Source organism: Ovis aries, chromosome 25, assembly GCF_016772045.2.
Source record: "Ovis aries strain OAR_USU_Benz2616 breed Rambouillet chromosome 25, ARS-UI_Ramb_v3.0, whole genome shotgun sequence".
NCBI lineage: Eukaryota > Metazoa > Chordata > Mammalia > Artiodactyla > Bovidae > Ovis > Ovis aries.
The window spans coordinates 42,985,662-43,006,407 of record NC_056078.1 but is presented as its reverse complement, the minus strand read 5'-3'; the positions used below and the strand labels follow the sequence as shown (position 1 = coordinate 43,006,407).

The following is a 20,746-nucleotide window of genomic DNA, read 5'->3' as shown; positions in this document are numbered from 1 at the left end:
AGATTGAGTTAGGATTGTTTTAGCACAGTACAGTGACGGTATAATAGTTAACCTGAGATATCTTGAGGCTGTTTAGTGTCAGCTCTGTTGGAGAAAAAAATTTAACCTACTTGCTAATGCTGCTAGTAGCCCTTCACTTCATCACAAACATGAAAACATGCTTTGGCCTATGGGAGCAGAGATAAGTCAAGAGCAGCTCTGGAGAGACACCCACTATGTTAATGCTGGAGTTAGGACTTCAGTTCTATTTTCACCCTTTATTGGGAATGCAGAGCAACATTACAGTCTTGGATCATTAAGTGAACAAATGTGGCTGGTACAGGATTGACAAGCAGGCCTGCATTCTGGGATTAAGTGGTTTTCCAGAAGTGGGTAGGAGCAAAAACAGGTGCAAGGTCTTCTTAAGAGAACATCACTCAGCCGCCAAGGGGTGTTCTGTCTTCAACTCAGTAATGGCTGGAAGGAGTGCCAGTCCTGGTCAACCATCCATGTTCTTCATCACAGCAAACTGGAATCTCTAGTTTTTCAAATTAGTTGTAGAAGAGTAAATGCCTCCAGACTGACTTATAAACTGATCAGGGTGACTACTAAGTGTCCTCCGTTTGTAAACTAGCAGAATCTTCAGAGTGACTGCTGAAGCACAGAGCCCTTCATGTGCTCCCAGTTATTGTACAGAGCGTAGAGGCTCGTGAGCGTTAGTCCTGCTAGACCGCCTCGTGCTGCCCCTCGAAGGCCGCCTGGGAGAGGAAAAGGGAGAGAGTCATTACACACTGTCCCATCAGAGGGCAACCTAAGAGGTTTGCAAAGCTGGGACACACTCTTCAGATTTATGAAGATTCCATCCCAAACAGGAGAGTAATCTCTAAAAATAATAAACCAAGACTGAAATTCAGTAGACACAGATTCCCCCTAAGTCACCTGCTTAATATGTAAACGATGTATCCATAGTAACAGCCTTTTTTTCACTTTTAATCTCACAGTTATCAGCATGGTGTTTTGACTTTTCTCAATCGGACTTGATCCTAGGACATTTTTGGACAAGACCTTATGCTTCTTATTGAAATCCCAGGCAGATCAGTAATTCCCTGCTAGTCCTAACTTTCAGAACTTCACTGGCACTGCCAATTGATTTAAGGTGGTATGTAAACAAGGCGATACCCTCTTTGGAGACGGTATTAACAGGCTTTGGACTCTGCACAGGTCCTCTAAATATTAATTTTGAAGACTCAAGACAGTGGTGTGAGATAAGATGGCTGTAATCAAGGTCTGAGTTGGGTGCTGATGAAGCACCGACTCTCCCATTACCTATCCCTATTCTGATGTTTCAGAAAACCTCCAACTAATGAGCAGAGACGTAACTTAGCATCATTTAGTCACTCAGTCGTGTCTGACTCTTGCGACCACAAGGACTGCAGCCCGCCAGGCTCCTCTGCCCCTGGAGTTCTCCAGGCAAGAATACTGGAGTGGGTTGAATACTGGAGTGGGTTGCCGTTTCCTTCTCCAGGGGATCTTCCTGACCCACAGATCAAACCTGTGTCTCCTGCTTGGCAGGCAGGTTCTTCACCACTGAGCCACCTGGGAAGCTCCAAGCATCATCATACTAGTTGAAAAACATTCCAGGATTAGGATTAGACTTTGAGCTATTTTTGCTTAACAAAAGGATTTTTTCACGTGGAAAAAGATTATGGAATAGGTATTTCATTTGAAATGCAGAAACAATGTTTCAACCAGTTACCCGAAAATAGTCACCAAGTCTAGTAAAAGGAATAGGGGTACCCAAAGCAGCTTTTAAGAAATACTTGATGTTCTCTTAACAGTTTCACAAATAAGTAGGGATAACACTTCAGGTAGTCTGTATGGTATCTATGGAGTATCTGTCGCAAGTCATGTGTTAGGAAAGCAGGTCCAGTGTTTAAGGTGTACCCTATTAGAAACCCTTTAGCTACATTCCAGTAAACTCCATGAAATTCCGTGACGCTGGTGAGTTAGAACACTTCACACCAACCATTTCTGCAACGCACGTCCTGCCAGATGGCTTCAGATGATAGATTAAAGGGTTACTCCCTCTAGGAGCCTCTCTAGCCTGAAGACTTTAGATAGCTGACTGGCTTAGGCTTCAACTCTGAGGTACCCCGATTATCTCTCTTAAACAAACCCAAATAGAAACTGCAGGCATCATCTATAAACAGCCGTCAAATATGTAGGAAGGGGGATGATACACAAAATTAATCACAGTAAATGGGAGATATTTCCTTCAAGTCTATCTCATCTCTCTGTCTTGCCAGACTTCAGATTAGGCATCAGCTGCATTTGCAACTATTCAGTGTGGCTGGAAAATGGGCTGACAGTGAACTCCAGACCAAATTTCTAGAAATGGAAAAATAAGCAGTGAAGCCCAGGAAAAATAAATGCCTTCTAAGACAGCATCACTATGGTTCAGATACGAGAGTGAAGTTTTCTGAGTGTGACGGATGTTCTTTAAGCAGGTTACACAACCAGAAGGCTCCAGCGTAAACCGGAAGCTCTGAAGGTTTAAGAACTCTGGGGCGTCAGTGGCATATCAAGTGTCTCTTAACAGTTTATCCCCTAGAATGCCTTCTCCTTTCATACCAAAATGAAACAACCTTAGTACAAAACATAACCCTTTTATACCAGCCTTCTCTGAAGGCTAAGAAAAAATTGTTTCTAGCATGACTGAGCAACTGTTTCTAGCAAGAAGACACCAAACATGTAGTGTATGATTTACTAATAATCACAGTAATCCTGACTCAGTGAAAGTTGCTCAGTCATGTCCAACTCTTTGCAACCCCATGGACTACACAGTAGTCCATGCAATTCTCCAGACCAGAATACTGGAGTGGGTAGCCTTTCCCTTCTCCAGGGGATCTTCCCAACCCAGGGATTGAGCCTAGGTCATGCTGCAGGTGGATTATCTACCAGCTGAGCCACCAGGGAAGCCTTTTATTATGTTTTAGTTTTAACTCTTCACAATAATGTCAGGGTTTTCCATCTGGTTGATCTGTTAAAGAATTTAACAGCCTTGGCTTTAGGCTTTCTGTAACAAAACCACCTTTGCCCAACTAAGTACAGGAAGTTGATTAGCAAATACACTTGCTCTGAACACAGTGAACCAAATGAGGCCAATGGTTAACCTCTATAAAGCAAAACAAACAGGAGGCTTCTGTTTTATTGTCTATCTTTTGGATCCTTATACAATTCTTCCAAAAAGGGCAAATGTCATCTCTTCTAAACCCGGGAAAATGAGGCCCGGAATATTTAAGTGCCTAGTTTATTTGGTATAGAGCTGATTACTGGCAGAGCTAACACACTGAACTGACAATCACTTCAGCACAGGGGTCAGCACAATTTTTTTTGAAACAGATGGAAAGTAAACCCACTCTTTACCCGCATGTCTCTAAAGAATGTGTATCCTGCTAGTTCTCGATGTTTCGATCCTACATACTGTAGATACATATAACCACGTAAAATGTCCACAATTTTAAAATGTAAAATACATTCTTAGTCTGCAAACTGTGAAGAGACAGGCATCTGGCCAGAAGGAGCCTGTTGCCCTGTTTTAGGGGAACGGCCTTACCTACACACTGAAACAGCTTACAAATTCAACAAATTTCTGCACTATTTAACTTAAATTGGTTTTAAAAAATTCTTTTTAAAATTGTGATAAAATACACATAACAAAATATTTGCCACTGGTGAGTGTACACGTCAGTGGCGTCACGTACACTGACACTGGGCTACCAGCATCCGTCTCCTTTCCTTCGTGGTTTAGGCTGACTCTAGACTGAAGGAGCACCCAAACTGTTTTCCAAATCCTTGAATATGGGAGTTTTTTAATAAATTCCTGCCACATGAAATTCTGTGCTTTAAGTGGCGTCTAAACCAGAAATCAGTAAAAGACACTGCTTTGCCTCCGTCCGAAATTTTGATGTGCTGAATTAAACTAATCAGCTGGGAACTAGGAACCAGTGTTGGAATTCTGGGTCAGCAGGTCATTCACCTCTTCTGTGTTCCACAATTGTGGTGGAAACTGAAATCTGAAAAACGGAAACCCACTTGTCACCTGACAAAGCACTAATGAATATTCTTTTTTGCTTTTTCTCTTCTGAGCCATGAGCATTCTTTTCCATAATTTATGCTGGAGATGTCCCAGGCTGGGAAGATGCTATTCCTGCAAGAAGTCCTGGACACAGAAAACTAGGTTCTCATTTTTCTCCTGTGATAATCCCAAGTATTCAGCCTTCCCCTTTGTGTCTTTAAAATATGTGTAATGTGTCTTAAACGAGGTGGTAATTCAGTCCATTCTTATACTTAAGGCTGCCCCCAACACAGGAAATGCTGTAATGGCTGACGCTGAGTAAGAAAGCGGGGACGGGTGAGGACTGAGCTGGAGCTCCCGTGTCCATCCCCTGGGGCAGCAGCTCCCCCAGAGCAGCTCCTGCCATCTGCTACCGTACACAACGTGAGCCGTGTGTCTTCCATTTTTGCAAAAGAAGCTAAAATCTCCAGATTTTTGTGTGGAATCTCCTGTTCCTTAAATTTTACTTTGATCTTTCATAAACACAGTTTGGGCCGATTAAACACTTGCTGGCTGAGTGCCACCCCTGTGGTGCCAATTAAGGTTTTAAACTCCTTTGTCTGACCCCAGAGATTTTCAGTGTGAAAGTATTTTTAGGTTTTTAACAAGGTTTTTCTATGCCAACATTTTCGTGTATACAAAAGATATTTCCTGTCTTATTGTGCCTAGGAGATCTTTCCTATCTTATTATGCCTAGGAGCTCTGCTGATGTGTATCAGAACAGGCACGTGCTGCAAGAAGTCTTGTGAGCTCTTAGGGATACAATTCCAAATGTTACCATTTTCAGTATTAAAAAAGCCTCTCGCTCTCAGACATACCATGAAATTTTAGATTTTATAATCCTGTAAGAGAGACTTCACTCTCATTTCTAGTAAAAGTGAGGCAAAAAATGCTACTTGATGTTTGTGATGGAGGAATTACCTAAGAACAAAAATTACTGAAGTGTCTGAAGCATAATAAAACAATCAGAAGTACTGTTCAGAGGCCTGAGTACAAAACATAAACAGGCAATTATGGCATAAATTTAGGCAATTTAAAACAAATGTGAGAAAAATCTGGGGCTGTCACTAGTTTTATGATCTTTTGAAAAAGAACGTCTTTAATGTGCTCATCTATAAAACTGGGGTATTGTGATGATCACTTCACAGAGTTTAACAAGTTATACATTAAGTGGTTACTACTGAGAATATAACCATAACTCAGCAAATGTTCATTTCTTTTCCATCTTAGAGGACAATTTGATATTTGATCTTCATCCAGGTAATTTTGATTCAACTCTTAGGATTTACTCCACCATGTTCATAACAACATCATGCACGGCAGCCAACGGCAGAAGCAACCCGAGAGCCCACCGACAGATGAGTGAATGGAATGTGGTGTATGTGTGTGCACGGACGATGGCGCACTATTCAGCCTTAAAAAGGAAGGAAATTCTGATGCATGCTGCACCGTGAGGTTATACTGAATGAAATAAGCCAGTCACTAAAAGAAAAACACTACAAGACTCCACTTCCATGAGGTCCCTTAAGGAATCAGATTCATAGAAAGTAGAATGGTGGTTGCCAGGGGCTGCAGAAGGGGGAGGACAGAGTTGTTGTTTAGTGGGCAGAGTTTCAGTTTTATACGATGAAGAAAAGTTCTGGAGTTGCATAACAATGTTAATATACTTAACATAATTGAACTGTACATTTAAACAGTTTGGATGGTCAATTTTTTGTGTATTTTATGAAAATTAAAAAATAAAATCGAAAACCGTGAGGTATCAAAGAACACTATACTACCACTACCAAAAAAAAAAAATTCTTTTAAAAACTACAGTATGGCCAAAAAAGCATACTTCAACTGTATTAAGAGACAGTTCCACCGTTTAATGGTACCTACCTGTACATTTATACAACATGCCTGTCATAGTTCCAGCTGCTACTGTGTTAAGGTCATCTTCTGCACCTCTTGTCTTCTCAATGATGACACCAAATGCACTATAAAGCAAAGCTACAAGGGCAATGGAACGGGTCACAATAAAAAAGTGAACTGAAAGTCAGCGTGGCAATGATATTTAGATAAACGCCTTCTACAGACATCATGAGACATACAAGCAATGATCACTGGAACACTGTTTGTAGTAACAAAATCTTAGCAACAAATCAAGTGACTTTCAAGAAGGGACTGATCCAGAGAGACTTTTCACACAATGGAATACTATGCACTCAAAATGCAGGAAGAGCTCTGCTCACTAACTTGTAAAGCAGGCACATGTGTGTGTGACTCTGGATGGGCAAAGAAAATGTTTGGAAAGCAAAGAAATTTATTAGCTATTTATGGAAAGTAACACTGCAGAGACCCAGGAAGAGTATCTTTTTCACTTCCATTTATTTGTTAACAGCTGTACTTAGAATTTAGAAACAAAAGCAAAACACATGCATTTCTATTTTAAGAAAAATACAACTTCAAGACAATGAGCTTTAGTTTCTGCGCATGTGAAAACTCTAACAATAGCACTATTGAGTTTATCAAGCGTTTCCCCTAAATCGCCATTCTCTTCCGGCTCTAAAGAGACATAATGCATGAATGCATTACCTCTTCTCCTGCCCTTTTTCAAAATTACAGCAAACTCGGCCTCACAACTCCTCTGCTGTGAAGTTTTCATACTTCTACAAAGGCTCTTCTTCCAGTTTCAATTTATTTAACTGGAACTAAACTTGAGCAAAACATCGTAACTGATCACATTATAAGGAAAACACACAGGGTAACTGACCATTCCAGCTTGCTCAGAATTGGTATTTCTGGAACATTAACTGAACTGAGAATGTCCAGGGGCTCACTCTAGGTACAAGCAATCTCACAAGCATCGATACAAAGGAGGGTGGCTGCAAGGGGGAGGGGTTTTGGGGGCACAAGCAGCACAGGGAAGTAGCCCTTTACCAGGATCCCAAACGCAAACCTGACTGCCTAAGGGTGACCATGTCCTGCTTCCAAAGCCTATGACGAGGCCAGGATCTCTGTCACACAAGAGGCCTCTCTTATCTTTTGACAAGCTACCTACATTTTCTCTTACTTAATCTGCCATCAGTTAAAGACTTTCAGACACAGAAAACTTTGGTCGAGGGCATAAGTGCCATAAGTAAGCTTCTTATATTAGTCATGAATAATCAAGAGAGTCAATCATTCATAAACACTATACTATGAAAGCATTTGTTGCTAAGTACTACTAAATTATACCTTCCTTAGAACTGCAAATATTTCCAGTATCTACAAAGGCCCTGTTGTAACTCAGGCAGTTAGTCTGAGAAATCTCATTAGGTACACAGGATGATGAATGGGCTATTAGGAAACCATATCAGGAGGGCTGGATTCCTCCTCATATCTGCTATAGAACCTTGAGCTTTTCCTAACACACAAAAACATTTGCCTTGTTGCTGAACTATCTGGATTTCACTGAGTTAAAATACGATTTTATTTGGTGTCTCGATGCGACAGGAGAGTATGCAGTGTTTAAAATATTTAGCAAAGAGTACATTCACAATGGTATTAGTACCTGGCATTATTTTGCTGTGTATCAATAGTTCATGATCTTTTCCTAAGCAGTATTTACACTGCTCACCAGAGTGGACTTAAACATAATTATGAACATCCCAGCACCAGAGTTTTAGTTGATCAAATTGTTCATGATACATGTACATTCTTTCTTTGTGATGATAATGATCTATTATAAAGTGAGATATCTACTTACCCAGAGAACCTAGGGTATTAGCCCAAAGTGCCCCTTGCCTAGTCACCATATTCAAGATCCTACCAGGGCAGAAAGAGAAAGAATCTGTATTTAGAACCAGTATTGCTTTAGTGTTTAGAAAAACCATATAACATCAATTTTAAATATATAAACACAATACCCAAAGTTTTCTTAATTTTATTTTTTTAATTTTAAAACTTAACACCGCCTTAGAATTCAATAAGGAATCCTTTTACTTTACATAAATGAAGGTTAGGTTAAAAACTCCCAATGTTTTGGTGCAATGCATAAAGAAAATTCTAATTACTAAATACATTAAATTATTAAATATATAAAAGGTTTGAATGATATCCTGTACTGTATCTTACAAGCACCCAGAGAGAAGGAAAAAGCGCCCCATTAGAGACCTGAGGAGCGTTCTGTGTCTGCTCCCACACCAGTGCTAAGCGGCCACGGGGAGCGCTTAGCACACTCTCAGGGGAGCACGGCCCTGCCCTCACCAGTGCCGGACGCCACCAGGACAGTGGCGCAGGCGACTGGAGCAGAGGACAGAGCCTTCCTCTCCCAGCAGAGCAACACTGTCACAGGAACGGCCGTCCCGACAGCTGACTGCTGCTGGGAACCACGGAGTTACAATAGCAAGCAGTAAAGAGCCCGTTTAATGCTCAACAATAACAAAACTTTGTATTACTTCTAAAGGATTATTTAAAAAATTAGTAATGGTTACAAATATTATTAAATAGTAAATTGCTACATATTTACTAATATTTTAAGTTTAGCACTTAATTGTTTTTCATTTGTGATAAGCTTCTAAAACTATTGATTTTCATCACTGTATTGCTGGTGGCACTGCAAAGTGGCGAAGTTCCTTGGCACATGACTGGGCAACATACGTTCATTTACTGGGTCCTTACCTACTTCCCACTGTAGTCATCTCTTAATAGACTAAAGACAGAAAGTAGAGAAACTTACCCAAGATCCCAGTAAGTAATGAATCTGGGCTTTGAAACTATATAGATCTTTTCTGGCCTGAAACCTGATTATCTTTCCATTTTTAAAATGCTATCTCTGTCTAAAAAAATCAGAATGAATATATAAAAGAAAATGATGTATAAGATTTTAAAAATCTGACTTTAAAAAAAGCAAACTAATTCAACTCTCTCAAAAGTTTAATAACTATGATGGTTTTCAGAAACAAAGGTTATCTTTTCTAAGAGACCTTCCAAATTGTTATTTAATAATATGATGCTGGGGATTTGTTTCAAAATAATATGAGAGGGGAGAAAGTGATGGGACACAACTGGTCCTGGTGCTGGTTAGTGGTTGTTGAACTTGGGTTATGGTATATATTCAAAACTATCCACAATACAAAAAGCAAAAAAAAAAAAAAAAAAAAAAAAAAACCAACACAAACTGGAGTAAAGAATGAATATTACCAACATAAATACAAAAATACTCAAGGCTCTGAGCTTGTAAAGCAAGGGCAGTGATCCATACAGTAACAGGAAGGTGGGACGTTTGAGAGGCCTTCAGGTTTCCCAAGATTCCATTCTAACACACCTGCTGCCATCTGCTGGCTAAGGAAACCGGAGCTTAAAGAAAGACACATACCGCGTCCTTCCACTCATGAAGCAGAAAATGCGCTTTGTTTAGAAAAACTAAAAACCATTATTTAAGGAGCAGCAAAAGGGTCTGGTCACGTTTGCTTCTTAAGCAGGGTGAAGATGCACAGTACGTACACTTTCTGACTTGTTTCCTTGCACTTTCCCTTCTCTACAAACTTCAGTTTCCTAAGATAAGACTATCTTACTCCTTTCAGAACTACCTCTAAGTTCTAGGAATTTCATGGACATTTTCTGCGCCTTTGCATTTCAGAAATGGAGGGTGAAGTCAATGAGTAATTCAATCAAATGACAGAAAACTTAGCAATTACTCTTATGTGCTTCTTATTTCTTCACTTACCATGTCCTATGGTTTTGCACAGCCCTGAACAATCCAAATAATGTACTAGTAATTCAACAATTTGAAAAGCATGTGATACAGGCCTGCAAAATAGAACAGGTGCAGCTGAGAAGTGAGGCTGGAATAGCCCCAGCTGATGGACACTGATTCAAAAATCACTCCTAAAAGCTTAGACCCAGCAACTTGATTCCTAAATTCCTTTTATAATGAATAAGGGGAAAACACCAGCAAAAAAATTGACCAAAAATTAAGCAGTACTCTAAATATTGTAATCTCAAGGTCGTGCTCATTAGGCCAACAGAGTAGAGATTAATACTCAAACATCAGCATGTCATCACAGGAGACTTACTGCACATTTCTTGGTTTGGACCAGGCCATGTTCTGGGTTTCCTTCAATCCTAGCCGTAGACCATTCATTGCCCCAAATGCGGCCCCTGGGAAATCAGAGTAATAATGCATTCAAATAATCAGCTTTATATTAAAGAGCAATTATACTTGATTCTTTTTCATTTTTATTTAATAAGAAAAATGTAAATAATGATTTTTTTTAAAAAACACCCTGAAGCTATTATTTTAATTGCCTTGGATTTTAAGCACTTTTGACTACCTGGATTTAGGACACTTAAAAACCATATATAAATACCAACCTGTCATACAACATCCTCCAATGGTAAAGAAGGCCAGTTCAAATCTGCCCCGGGTTTTATTAGCTCCAGTTGGTAAAATAAACTCATCTGTATCCTACAGGGATAATAATGAAAATCAAGTTCAGCTCCCCTCAATACACGTATTATACTTGCAAAGTGTTTAATTTTTCAAAGGAGTTTTTCACAGAATATAAAACGTAAATTAAGTAAAACTCCACTATACTTTGTCAAAGATAAAACTTTCTGCAACAAAAGCAACATGTAAACCAAAGTGAAATGAAGTACAGAATATATACAGTTATGCTCATCAGTTCTTAGGAGACATTCTTGCTCAGAATTCAGCTTCTCAATGTAAATTTGATAGATTATACGTAATTTGCCTTCACGATAAATTTGACAGTTTGAGAGTGCCATCTCTATAGAAAGGCAAACTGAAAGCTATGAGAGGTAACAAAAAACCAGTCTGGAAGGAGAAAATAACTCATTCTGTAGCTATTAATACTATTTATCAACCACCATTTTACTATATGTTAAGACCAAATGTTCATGAAAAACGAGCAGAAACGAGAGAAGTATAGTAGACTGGATCACTTATACAAGGGCAAAAACACCGCTTTACAGTTCTTAACTGTCAGGAGGGCATATATTCCTTTTATAATCTCGGAAAGCTACTAGAAGGAAAGCTACCGTCCTTCTAGTAAATGCAAACACAAAATCTGGTATGAACTCCCTGCCCTGAAGATCACGCAAGAATACTAGGTTGAGAAGCATCACTGTCAGAGCACAGCAGGACTGATTTTGCAATACAATATACTTTCAAGAAGAACAAACACACTTACACTTCTGCCAAACTTTCTATATAAAAACAGCTAAAATAAGCTCCTGAACCATAGCACACACCCTTAACACAAAATATTAACAAATAAACATCGCTTTGGCAAACACTGACCTTTGGTAAATGCGTTCGCGACTAGGAAAACTCCACCTCTACGCTAGCTCTGATTTCTGGCTTGTGCATAAAATCTTACCAAAAATTGTACAAATAAATAAACACATGTACTCTCATCACACAGAAATGGTCTGCTGAGCAATAATAAGCAAATCTGAATAGATTCTATGTCTAAATATATTTAACATATATTTGTAAATTCTGAGTGCTTCCTGGCTTTTCAAGTAATGACTTAGTTTTAAATTGTGCTTCTTAAGGTTTTTAGGAACGCTGTATTTAATATGATGAGGTGAACAAATATGATGATTATTTATGATCCAGAAATGGACCCTAATACAAATAGGGGCAAACACGGTGGCCATAATCAACATTAGCAGGTACAGTGCACGCCATCACTAACTCACTTCTCAATGAGTGAGTCAGGCTTGCATTCCTGAGATAGCCAGCAATTACTCTCTGATGGGGGTGTGTGTGTGTGTGTCTCTGTGTGTGTGTGTGTGCATTAAATAGCTCAGTCATGTCTGACTCTCTGCGACCCATGGACTGTAGCCAGCCAGGCTCCTCTGTCCGTGGAATTCTCCAGGCAAGAATACTGGAGTCGGTTGCTATGCCCTCCTCCACGGGATCTTTCTAACCCTCTAGCGTGTCCTGAATTGGCAGGTGGGTTCTTTACCCTCAGTGCCACCTGGGAAGCCCTTTTGATGTTGTAAACTGAGTTTTTGCAACTTTATTTGTGTTGAATCAGCAATTTCTCAAAAAAAAAAAAAAAGCCCTCAAAAAACAAATCATCAAAACCCCACAAAAACAAACAAAAAACTGAGGCTAATATAAACCTTAAAATGTATAACCCCTAATTTCAAATGTTTGTATTCATCAGACCACTCTTATTTCCATAGGCTTTTGAATAAAAATAACTTGATCTAATAGAATAAACTCAGGTAGTAAAGATTTTTTCTTTTTCACATGTACTGATTTGGTTTAAGATTAAAAAGATTCCCACTTTAATGATCTCTTAAAACTTTGTTAACTTCTCACACAATATTTTTATGGGGTTCAAACGCTAATTATTTGTTGCTTCTACATGTAAATCTCTCATCTGTGCTCTGATCTCTGCTCCTGATTCGGAAGTGCACACATAGAAGCAGGCGGCCACTGCTGCTGAGCCCCCTCACCCCTGCTCACTCCCAGGGTTTTGAAGAAAAGCTGGGAGCTGCTTGCCTTACTGTTTCCTCCTTCATGAACTGGACATTAAAGACTAGAACATTCAAAAGCAATTTTATCTAAAGGAAAAATCAGAAAGAGACAACACACGTCCAGGAAAAAAGTGTAGGCTCTGAAAAGGACTGAGAAGAGCTTCAGTTTATACTCCAGGCTGGCCCTCAACGCAAAGGCAGCCTGTATGAGTGAAACCCAAACAACCACCAAATAAAGGCAACCCTCAGGGAAGGCAAGAGGGTCTCATCTCCAGAGTCAACCACGTTATTAGAAATGTCCGATTTTCAACAACAACAAAAAAATCACAAGGCATACAAAGCAATAGGAAAGTATGGGCCATTCAATGGGAAAAAAAAGATCAACAGAGCTGTCCCTAGGAAACACCTGATAGGAGATTGACTAGGCTTTAAAACGAAAGCCTAGATCTAAATGACTTTAAAGTAATCGTCATAAAGATGCTCAAAGACCTAAGGAAGATGTGGAGAAAGTCAAGACAATGTGTGAACAAAATGGAAACAGAAGGAAAATCTAGAAAGAAACCAAAAATAAATTCTGAAACTGAAAAGAACAACAGCTGGTAAATTCACTAAATGGATTCAAAGATTTGAGCAGGTAGAATAGACAATCACCAACTATAAGGCGATAGAAATTACTGAGTCTTAGGATCAGGAGGAAATATAATTGAACAGAAGTGAACAGAGAGCCTTAAGGATCTTTGTGATATTGCAAAGCAGACGAGAATACAGACTGTGAGTCACAGAAGGAGAATGTTCGAAGAAACAATGGCCGAAAACTCCCCCAAATCTGATGAGAGAGACGCAAGTGAACATTCAAGCAGCTCAATGAACACCAAGAAAGACACGTTCAGAGGCTCCTACTGGGATGTGTTAAGACCGAAAGTTTAGAAAGCTGCAGAGAGAGATTCTTGAATGTAGCAAGAGAGAAGCAACTTACATATAAGGATCCTCAATAAGATATCAGTCAGTTTCTCAAGAGAAACTTCGGAGGCCACTAGGAAGTGGGCTGTTAATTATCAGTCAATTTCTCAAGAGAAACTCTGGAGGCCACTAGGAAGTGGGCTGACATATAAAACTGTCCTTCAAAAATAAGGAGATATTAAAAATTCCCAGAAAAATAAAAGTTGAGCGAGTTTGACCACTGGACCTGCCCTGCAAGACATGATGAAGGGAGTCCTGCAAACTACGGTGAAAGGACATGAGAGTGGCGCACAGCCTGATGACGGGCAGAGAGTGTGATGAAAGCAAATAAAGGGCGTTGTCAAAGGACTGCTGTAGCTCGTGTTTTTGACTCCACCTTTGTATTTCTACCTAACTTTAAATTTAAAGGATTTTAAAGAATTATTAGACTATGTTTTTGAGCACATGATGTATAAAGATACAATTCTGTGACATCAACAATTGAGAGGGGCAGGGACAGGTGGTAAAGGAGCAGTATTTTTGTATGTTACTAAAGTTAAACTGGTATAAATTCAAATTAGTGTTATAACTTTAGAAAACTGCTATAGAGTATATACAAAAAAAAAAAGGTCATGAGAAAGGAATTTAAACAATTCCCCACAAAAAAAGCAAACACAAAAGAAGTTATTAATGTAAGAAAGGAGAGACAAAAAAGTTAGGTTACAGAAAATGAAGAGCAAAACACCAAAATCTCTCCTCAGCAGCAACCACTTTAAAGTGTATTCAACTCTAGACAAAAGACAGAGATTAGCGCAATTCACTCAGAAAGGTGATCCATTTATACACACGGTGGCTACAACAGATTCCCTTTACTTCCAAAGACACAAAATGATTCCAAGTGAAAGGACAGAAAAAGACAGTCCATGCAAATAATAACCAAAAGAGCAGGCTGGCTGTATTAAAATTAGAAGATAAAAAGTTTGTAAGAAACAAACAATGATATTACATCAGTAAAGTTTCAACACAGCAAGAAAATACAATTATAAACATTTACTTATCTAGTAACAGACCATCAAAATAAATTAAGCGAAGTGTCAGTCACTCAGTCATGTCCGAATCTTTGTGATCCTATGGACTGTGGCCCACCAGGCTCCTCTGTCCTTGGATTTCCCAGGCAAGAATACTGGAGTGGATTGCCATTTCCTTCTCCAGGGGATCTTCCTAACCCAGGGATGGAACCGGCATCTCTTGCACTGGCAGGCAGATTCTTTACTGCTGAGCCACCAGGGAAGACCCCATAATAAAGATTAGAGCAGAGATAAATGAAATAAATTACTGAAATCAGAAATGAAGGTGAGGATACCACTACTGATTCTAAAGAATTAAAAAGGATTATAAGAAACTGTCATTAACAAGTTTGTATGCCAACAAACTGAATGTCCTTGATGAAACGTACAAATTCCTAGAAACACAAAACTCACCAAGAAACAGAAAGTCTGGAGACCAGTAAAAAGACTGAATCACTAATTAAAAAAAACTTCACAACAAAGAAAAACCCTGGACCTGATGGCTTCACTGGTAAGTTTAATCAAACATTTAAAGAACTAACCCCCACTGCAGGGGTTCCCTGGTGGCCTAGTAGTTAGGATTCCAGACTTTCACTGCCATGGGCTGGGTCAATCTCTGGACAGGGAAGTCGTGGAGCACAGATGCAGAAAAAAAAAGAAAAACAACTCCAAAACCCTAGCACCAATCCTCAAGCTCTTCCAAAAGCCTGAAGTGGAGGAAATGCTTGGAACATTTCATGACTCTGTGTGTGAGGCAAGTGTGATCATACCAAAGCCAGACAAAGACACTGCAAAAAAAACCTACAGGCCAAACCCCCCCATGAACACTGCTGCAAAGTCTTAGACAAAAGTCCAGGAAACCAAAGCCAGCAGCATAGTCAAAGGGTTATACCTCATGACCAAGCGGCACTCCAAAGAAGCAAAACAATCTTGAAAAATGAGGAGCAATCCTGAAGGACTCACACTTGCTGATTTCAAAACTTAACAAAGCTACCATCCTCAATAAGCCTGAATGTATGCTGGGGCGGTGCTAGTACACATAGGGACGTGCGCATCAGCGGACAGAACGGAGTCCAGAAATAACCCTTTGCACATATTCAGACGATTCTTGGCTAGAATGTTAAGGCCGTTAGACAGGGAAAAGACAGTCTTTTGAGCAAACGGTACTGTAAAAGCTGGACAGCCATATGGAAAGAGTGAAGCTGGATCTTTACCTAACACCACACACAAAAATTAACTCAAAATGGATCAAAGACTTAAATGGAAGACCCAAAACTGTAAAACTCTTAGAAGAAAACACTGGGAAAAAAGCTTTGTCATAACACATTTAGCCATGATTTCTTGGATATGGCACCAAAGGCAACAAGTGATAAAACACAAATATTGGCCTTCGTGATTTTTATGCACCAAAAAACAACATCGAGAGTCAAAAGGCAACCCACAGAATGGGAGGAAATACTTGCAAGTCATATATCTATACGGGGTTAATACTCAGAATACACAGAGAATGCCTAAAATTCAACATAAATCAAATGAACCGATTCCAATTTGGACAAAGGAGTTGAACAGATTTTTCCAAAGATAGACAAAAGGCCGATAAGTACATGAAAACTTGCTCAACATCACTAATCATTCATCAGTTCAGTTCAGTCACTCAGTCGTGTCTGACTCTTTGCGACCCCATGAACTGCAGCACACCAGGCCTCCCTGTCCATCACCAACTCCCGGAGTTCACTCAGACTCACATCCATCGATTTAGTGATGCCATCCACCCATCTCCTCCTCTGTCGTCCCCTCCTCCTCCTGCCCCCAATCCCTCCCAGCATCAGGGTCTTTTCCAACGAGTCAACTCTTCGCATGAGGTGGCCCAAGTATTGGAGTTTCAGCTTTAGCCTCAGTCCTTCCAATGAACACCCAGGGCTAGAAGACCTACAAGACCTTTTAGAACAAACACCCAAAAAGAGACGTCCTTTTCATTGTAGGGGACTGGAATGCAAAACCAGGAAGGCAAGAAACACCTGGAGTAAGTCCAGCAAACGTGGCCTTGGAGTACGGAATGAAGCGGGGCAAAGGCTAATAGAGTTTTGCCAAGAGAATGCATTGGTCGTAACAAACACTCTCTTCCAACAGCACAAGAGAAGACTCTACACATGGACATCACCAGATGGTCAACTCCGAAATCAGACTGATCATATTCTTTGCAGCCAAAAATGGAGCAGCTCTATACAGTCAGCAAAAACAAGACCAGGAGCTGACTGTGGCTCAGATCATGAACTCCTTATTGCCAAATTCAGACTTAAATTGAAGAAAGTGGGGAAAACCACTAGACCACTAATCATTAGGGAAACGCTAATCAAAACTACAGTAAGTCACCACTCCAGTCATTTTAATAATGATTCTCAAAAAATTCCAGATAATAAAAACTGTTGGTGAGAATGTGGAGAAACTGGAACCCTTGTGCGCTGTTGGTGGGAAAGAAAAATGGCACAGCTGCAGTGGAAAACAGTGTAGCAGTTTCTCAAAAAGTCACAGAGATGATGGCCCTGTGATAGGACAATTCTACTTCTGGATGTACAACCAAAAGAGCTGAAATGAGGATCTGGAAAAGGTGTTTATACACCAAAATTCACAGTGGCACTACTCACAACTAAAACCTGGAAGCAATCCAAGTGTCCACAGGACACGTGAATGGATAAGCAAAACGGGATATTCCACGGCCTTGAAAGGAAGGAGACTGACACACGCTACAGCACACGCGAGCCTTGAGGGCATCGTGCTGACTGAACTAACTCCGCCACACACACACACAGGCTGTATGACTCCACTTATGTGAGGTGCTCAGAGCATTCAAAAATCGTCAGACAGAACGCAGAAGGGTAGTTGTCAGGAACTGGGAGGAGGAAGGAAAAAGGAGCTACTGTTTAACGGGCACAGAGTTTCAGTTTTACAGCATGAAAGCATGGCACTCGTAGGTGGTAACAGCTATACAGAATTAGGAATGCAACCGCCGAACAGTACAGTCAGAGATGGCAAATTTTGTTAATTTTATCACAACCTTAAAAAAAAAATGAAAAAACAAAACAAAAAACCAACCAAACCCCCAAATCTTTTAATCAACTAGTGTCAGGAAGGGATGCAAGGCAAACCCGTGGAGTTTGTGGGGGAAAAGGGTGAAAGAGGAGCAGAGACTTGATGCCTCTAGAAGCACATATCACAGGTCAAGTCAACACAGGTACCTGCGGTTATTTTTTTAAATGGTAAGGTAGAGGACCAGACTAATAAAGTTCTTACCTGTACGAGATACCGTGGATCCACATTTAAATAAGGAGACAGAGGGTTCATACCAGTTACTAGAGAGAAAAGAAAGCAATATATTGCAATAAAAATTTAGTTATTTCATTTAGCATTAATTTTGCTCTTGATTCTTCAGTGTGTTCTGCAATTCTGATTTACAATGCCTGCAAATTTTCCTCCCACTTTCCTGTCTTATCCTTCCTGCCTGGCAGTTTAGGGGCTGACTCCTCCTGGCGGCCTCAATCCTGCACTGGTGTTTCAGGCTCTCATGTCAGGACACCGGCAGTAACAGGGACCAAATAACTGAAGTAGCAGGAAGCACAGCCCAGTTCATCCATAAAGCTAATTTCCCTCCACTTTACTACAAAAGTACCTGACAACTGTGTGTGTGTGTCAGTTGCTGAGTCGTGTCCGTCTCTTTGTGACCCAATGGACTGTAGCCTGCCAGGCTCCTCTGTCCATGAAGTCTCCAGGCAAGAATCCTGGAGTGAGGTGCCTTTCCCTTCTCCAGGGATCAAACCTGGCTCTGCTGCGCTGCACGCAGATTCTCTGCTGCCTGAGCCACCCGGGACCATACACATTGCAAAGTAAGACTGACAAGAGACAAACCAACTTCATGAAGGGGAAAAAAATCACTTGGGTTACGTGTTGTGTATAAATATTTTAAGGCAATTCCTTCAGATCTAAGTGTTGACAGTTGCTGACAAAGTCGATTTATATAATAGAGAATTCTAGGTCATCACCAGAAGGATGGAGGTCAGGGCAAAAGAAAACGGGAGCTCTCCGAGGGCCAGACTTGAATTCCATTACCTTTGAAGACAGAAAAATCTATCAAAAAAAATCAACTTCCTCACATTTTAAATTTAATCTTTGGATCCTCTGTATCTCAGATGGTTGTTCTCAAATCTATCCATTACCCAGGACTCTGGTCTTTTCATCAAGCCAAAGTCCTATTAGTTCTATATCCAAAACCTATCTTGAATGGTTACTTACCATCTTTATTGCTACCATCCTAGTCCAATCACTACCTAATTGGACTCCTTACTTGTTCCAGTCTCTCCAATTCACTTTCTAAACGGTAATTAAACTGATTTTTTCCAGAAAAGGAAATCAATCTAAATGGCTTCCATTTACACTTGTAACTAAGTCCAAACTCCTTATAAAACACTTCATTAGCTGCCATTCCTTCCCCTCTAATCTCAGCATCTCCAGCCTCACCACCTCCCTTGTAGATTGTAGACACAATGGCCTAACAGCTGTTCCTTAAACGCTTACCTCCTCTCAGACCTCCTGAATACCATTTGAATGGTATTCAGGTCACAGCTCAAATGTCAACAACCCTGAGTAGTTTTTCCTGGGCCATTTTTAAATGACTTCAGCTCCCATTTGGAGAAGGAAATGGCAACCCACTGGTGTTCTTGCCTGGAGAATCCCAGGGACGGGGGAGCCTGGTAGGCTGCCGTCCATGGGGTCGCATAGAATCAGACACGACTGAAGTGACTTAGCTGCAGCTCCCATCACCATCTCAAAATCCTATTTGCCTTTACACATTTACCACTAACTGAAACACTTTACTTACTTGGCTCACTTCAATGGAATGGAAGCTCTGTGAAAACATCAGTCATTTTAAAAAATATAACTGCTGCAGTCCTGCATCCAGAAAACTCCATCTCACGTACTCAATCAATAGTGTGTACTCCTTGATCTCTTAATTCACCTTGAAACCTTAATGTAATAATGCCTTTTCACATTAAGGCAGTGCGCTTTGTGCTCCGAAACTCATGAACTAGCCATATCCTATAACTTACATGCAAACTATGTTCTAGATTCAGTTTTCACACAGGTGACACTAGGAATTTTAAAAGCCGTTTTTGTTTTTGAGCATAAAAGACCTAAAGAAAGAGTAGAGAGATTCTCAAGATAAAAGTTTTATAAAGCTCTTATCCTTCACCAACTTCCCACTATCTTTAAGTCCACGTTTTACTCATCCAGGTGAATACCCACAGTTAGAAAGTTCCAAAGATCAGGAATCCATGTTCGTGGTATTTAGGAGAGGGCGCAGGTAGGGTGTTCGCCCCTCCTTTCCTAAAATTCCTTCTTGGCTTCTTTTCCATATCTATAAAAAAGTTCAGTTCTGCAAGTTTCTCCACTTGACGCCTATGTCTTTCTCATCTGTATGCGTTATTACAGAGTGTTTTGCCCTGAAGGCTACTACTTCGCGGCTTCGGATATGTGACTTTGTGTTAAAAAGTTACCTATGGGCTCGATATGGGGGAGGAACGGTAAGGCAGGAAGCCTGAATATAAGAGGGAAAAAACACGCAGTATCTCCCGGATCCAAGTCAGCCACAGAGAGCTTCTCCGGATCCACGGCTCCAAACACTCGTTCAGTATTGGAAAATGCGGCCGTGCAGCCACGCGGGCCCCACTACTGGTACTGAAGCTTGCGACCGCAGCAAAAAAAAGAAAAAAGAAAAACAGAGAGAGAGAGAACTGGACACACCGCTCGTGTGGGGTGGTGGCAAGAACCAGTGAGAATGTTCGCAGGCGAGGCCTGCTACTTACGCGGGACTCCAGCCAAATCCGCGTGCGAGTAGCCTGCTCCGCCGGCTCCGAAAAAGCCGGCCAACCCCCCAGTGGTTTTGTTGCCACTACCCCCGCCGCCCTCCATGGTGTCGCAGCAAACTGCCCGTCTGCTTCTCCCCGCCGCCTCCGGCCGAGGTAGTCTGCTCGGCCGTCGCTCCTCGGCGAGAGCGGGGAGACCCGCGTTACCACCGGCTCCTTCACACGCTGACCTTCCGGGCGCCGGTGCTCGCTAAACCTCACACTTCCGGTTTGCGACAGCGTACGTCCCGGAAGCCGGAAGCACC

The 20,746-nt window shown here is 40.8% G+C and overlaps 1 protein-coding gene and 1 non-coding gene across 3 annotated transcripts; both read right to left on the bottom strand.

Moving 5' to 3' along the window:
- Positions 1-237: 237 nt before the first annotated feature.
- On the bottom strand, positions 238-20,673 carry LOC101118849 (mitochondrial import inner membrane translocase subunit Tim23). 2 transcript variants are annotated; one of them, XM_004021564.6, is made up of 7 exons: positions 20,442-20,673; positions 17,875-17,933; positions 10,436-10,529; positions 10,138-10,222; positions 7,827-7,885; positions 5,978-6,088; positions 238-737 (listed from the first exon to the last, which is right to left on the bottom strand). In XM_004021564.6, the coding sequence occupies exons 1-7, from the start codon at positions 20,545-20,547 to the stop codon at positions 622-624; spliced, it is 630 nt and encodes a 209-aa protein (XP_004021613.3). In that variant the 5' UTR covers positions 20,548-20,673; the 3' UTR covers positions 238-621. The 2 variants fall into 2 exon arrangements, with proteins under 2 accessions (XP_004021613.3, XP_060262747.1); XM_060406764.1 differs by having other exon boundaries at positions 18,621-20,507.
- LOC114110907 (small nucleolar RNA SNORA74) lies at positions 8,247-8,446 on the bottom strand. The gene has a single exon (XR_003587074.1). It is a non-coding gene; the product is annotated as a small nucleolar RNA SNORA74 (small nucleolar RNA).
- Positions 20,674-20,746: the final 73 nt, after the last annotated feature.

Excerpts from the sequence above, each read along its gene's own strand:
- LOC101118849 (XM_004021564.6), bottom strand. The coding sequence starts at position 20,547 with ATGGAGGGCGGCGGGGGTAGTGGCAACAAAACCACTGGGGGGTTGGCC. Across the intron at positions 7,886-10,137 it reads TCCAAACCAAGAAATGTGCA|GATCTTGAATATGGTGACTA; the intron begins GTAAGTCTCCTG and ends CTGCCCTGGTAG. Across the intron at positions 6,089-7,826 it reads TAATACCCTAGGTTCTCTGG|CTTTGCTTTATAGTGCATTT; the intron begins GTAAGTAGATAT and ends TTGCCCTTGTAG.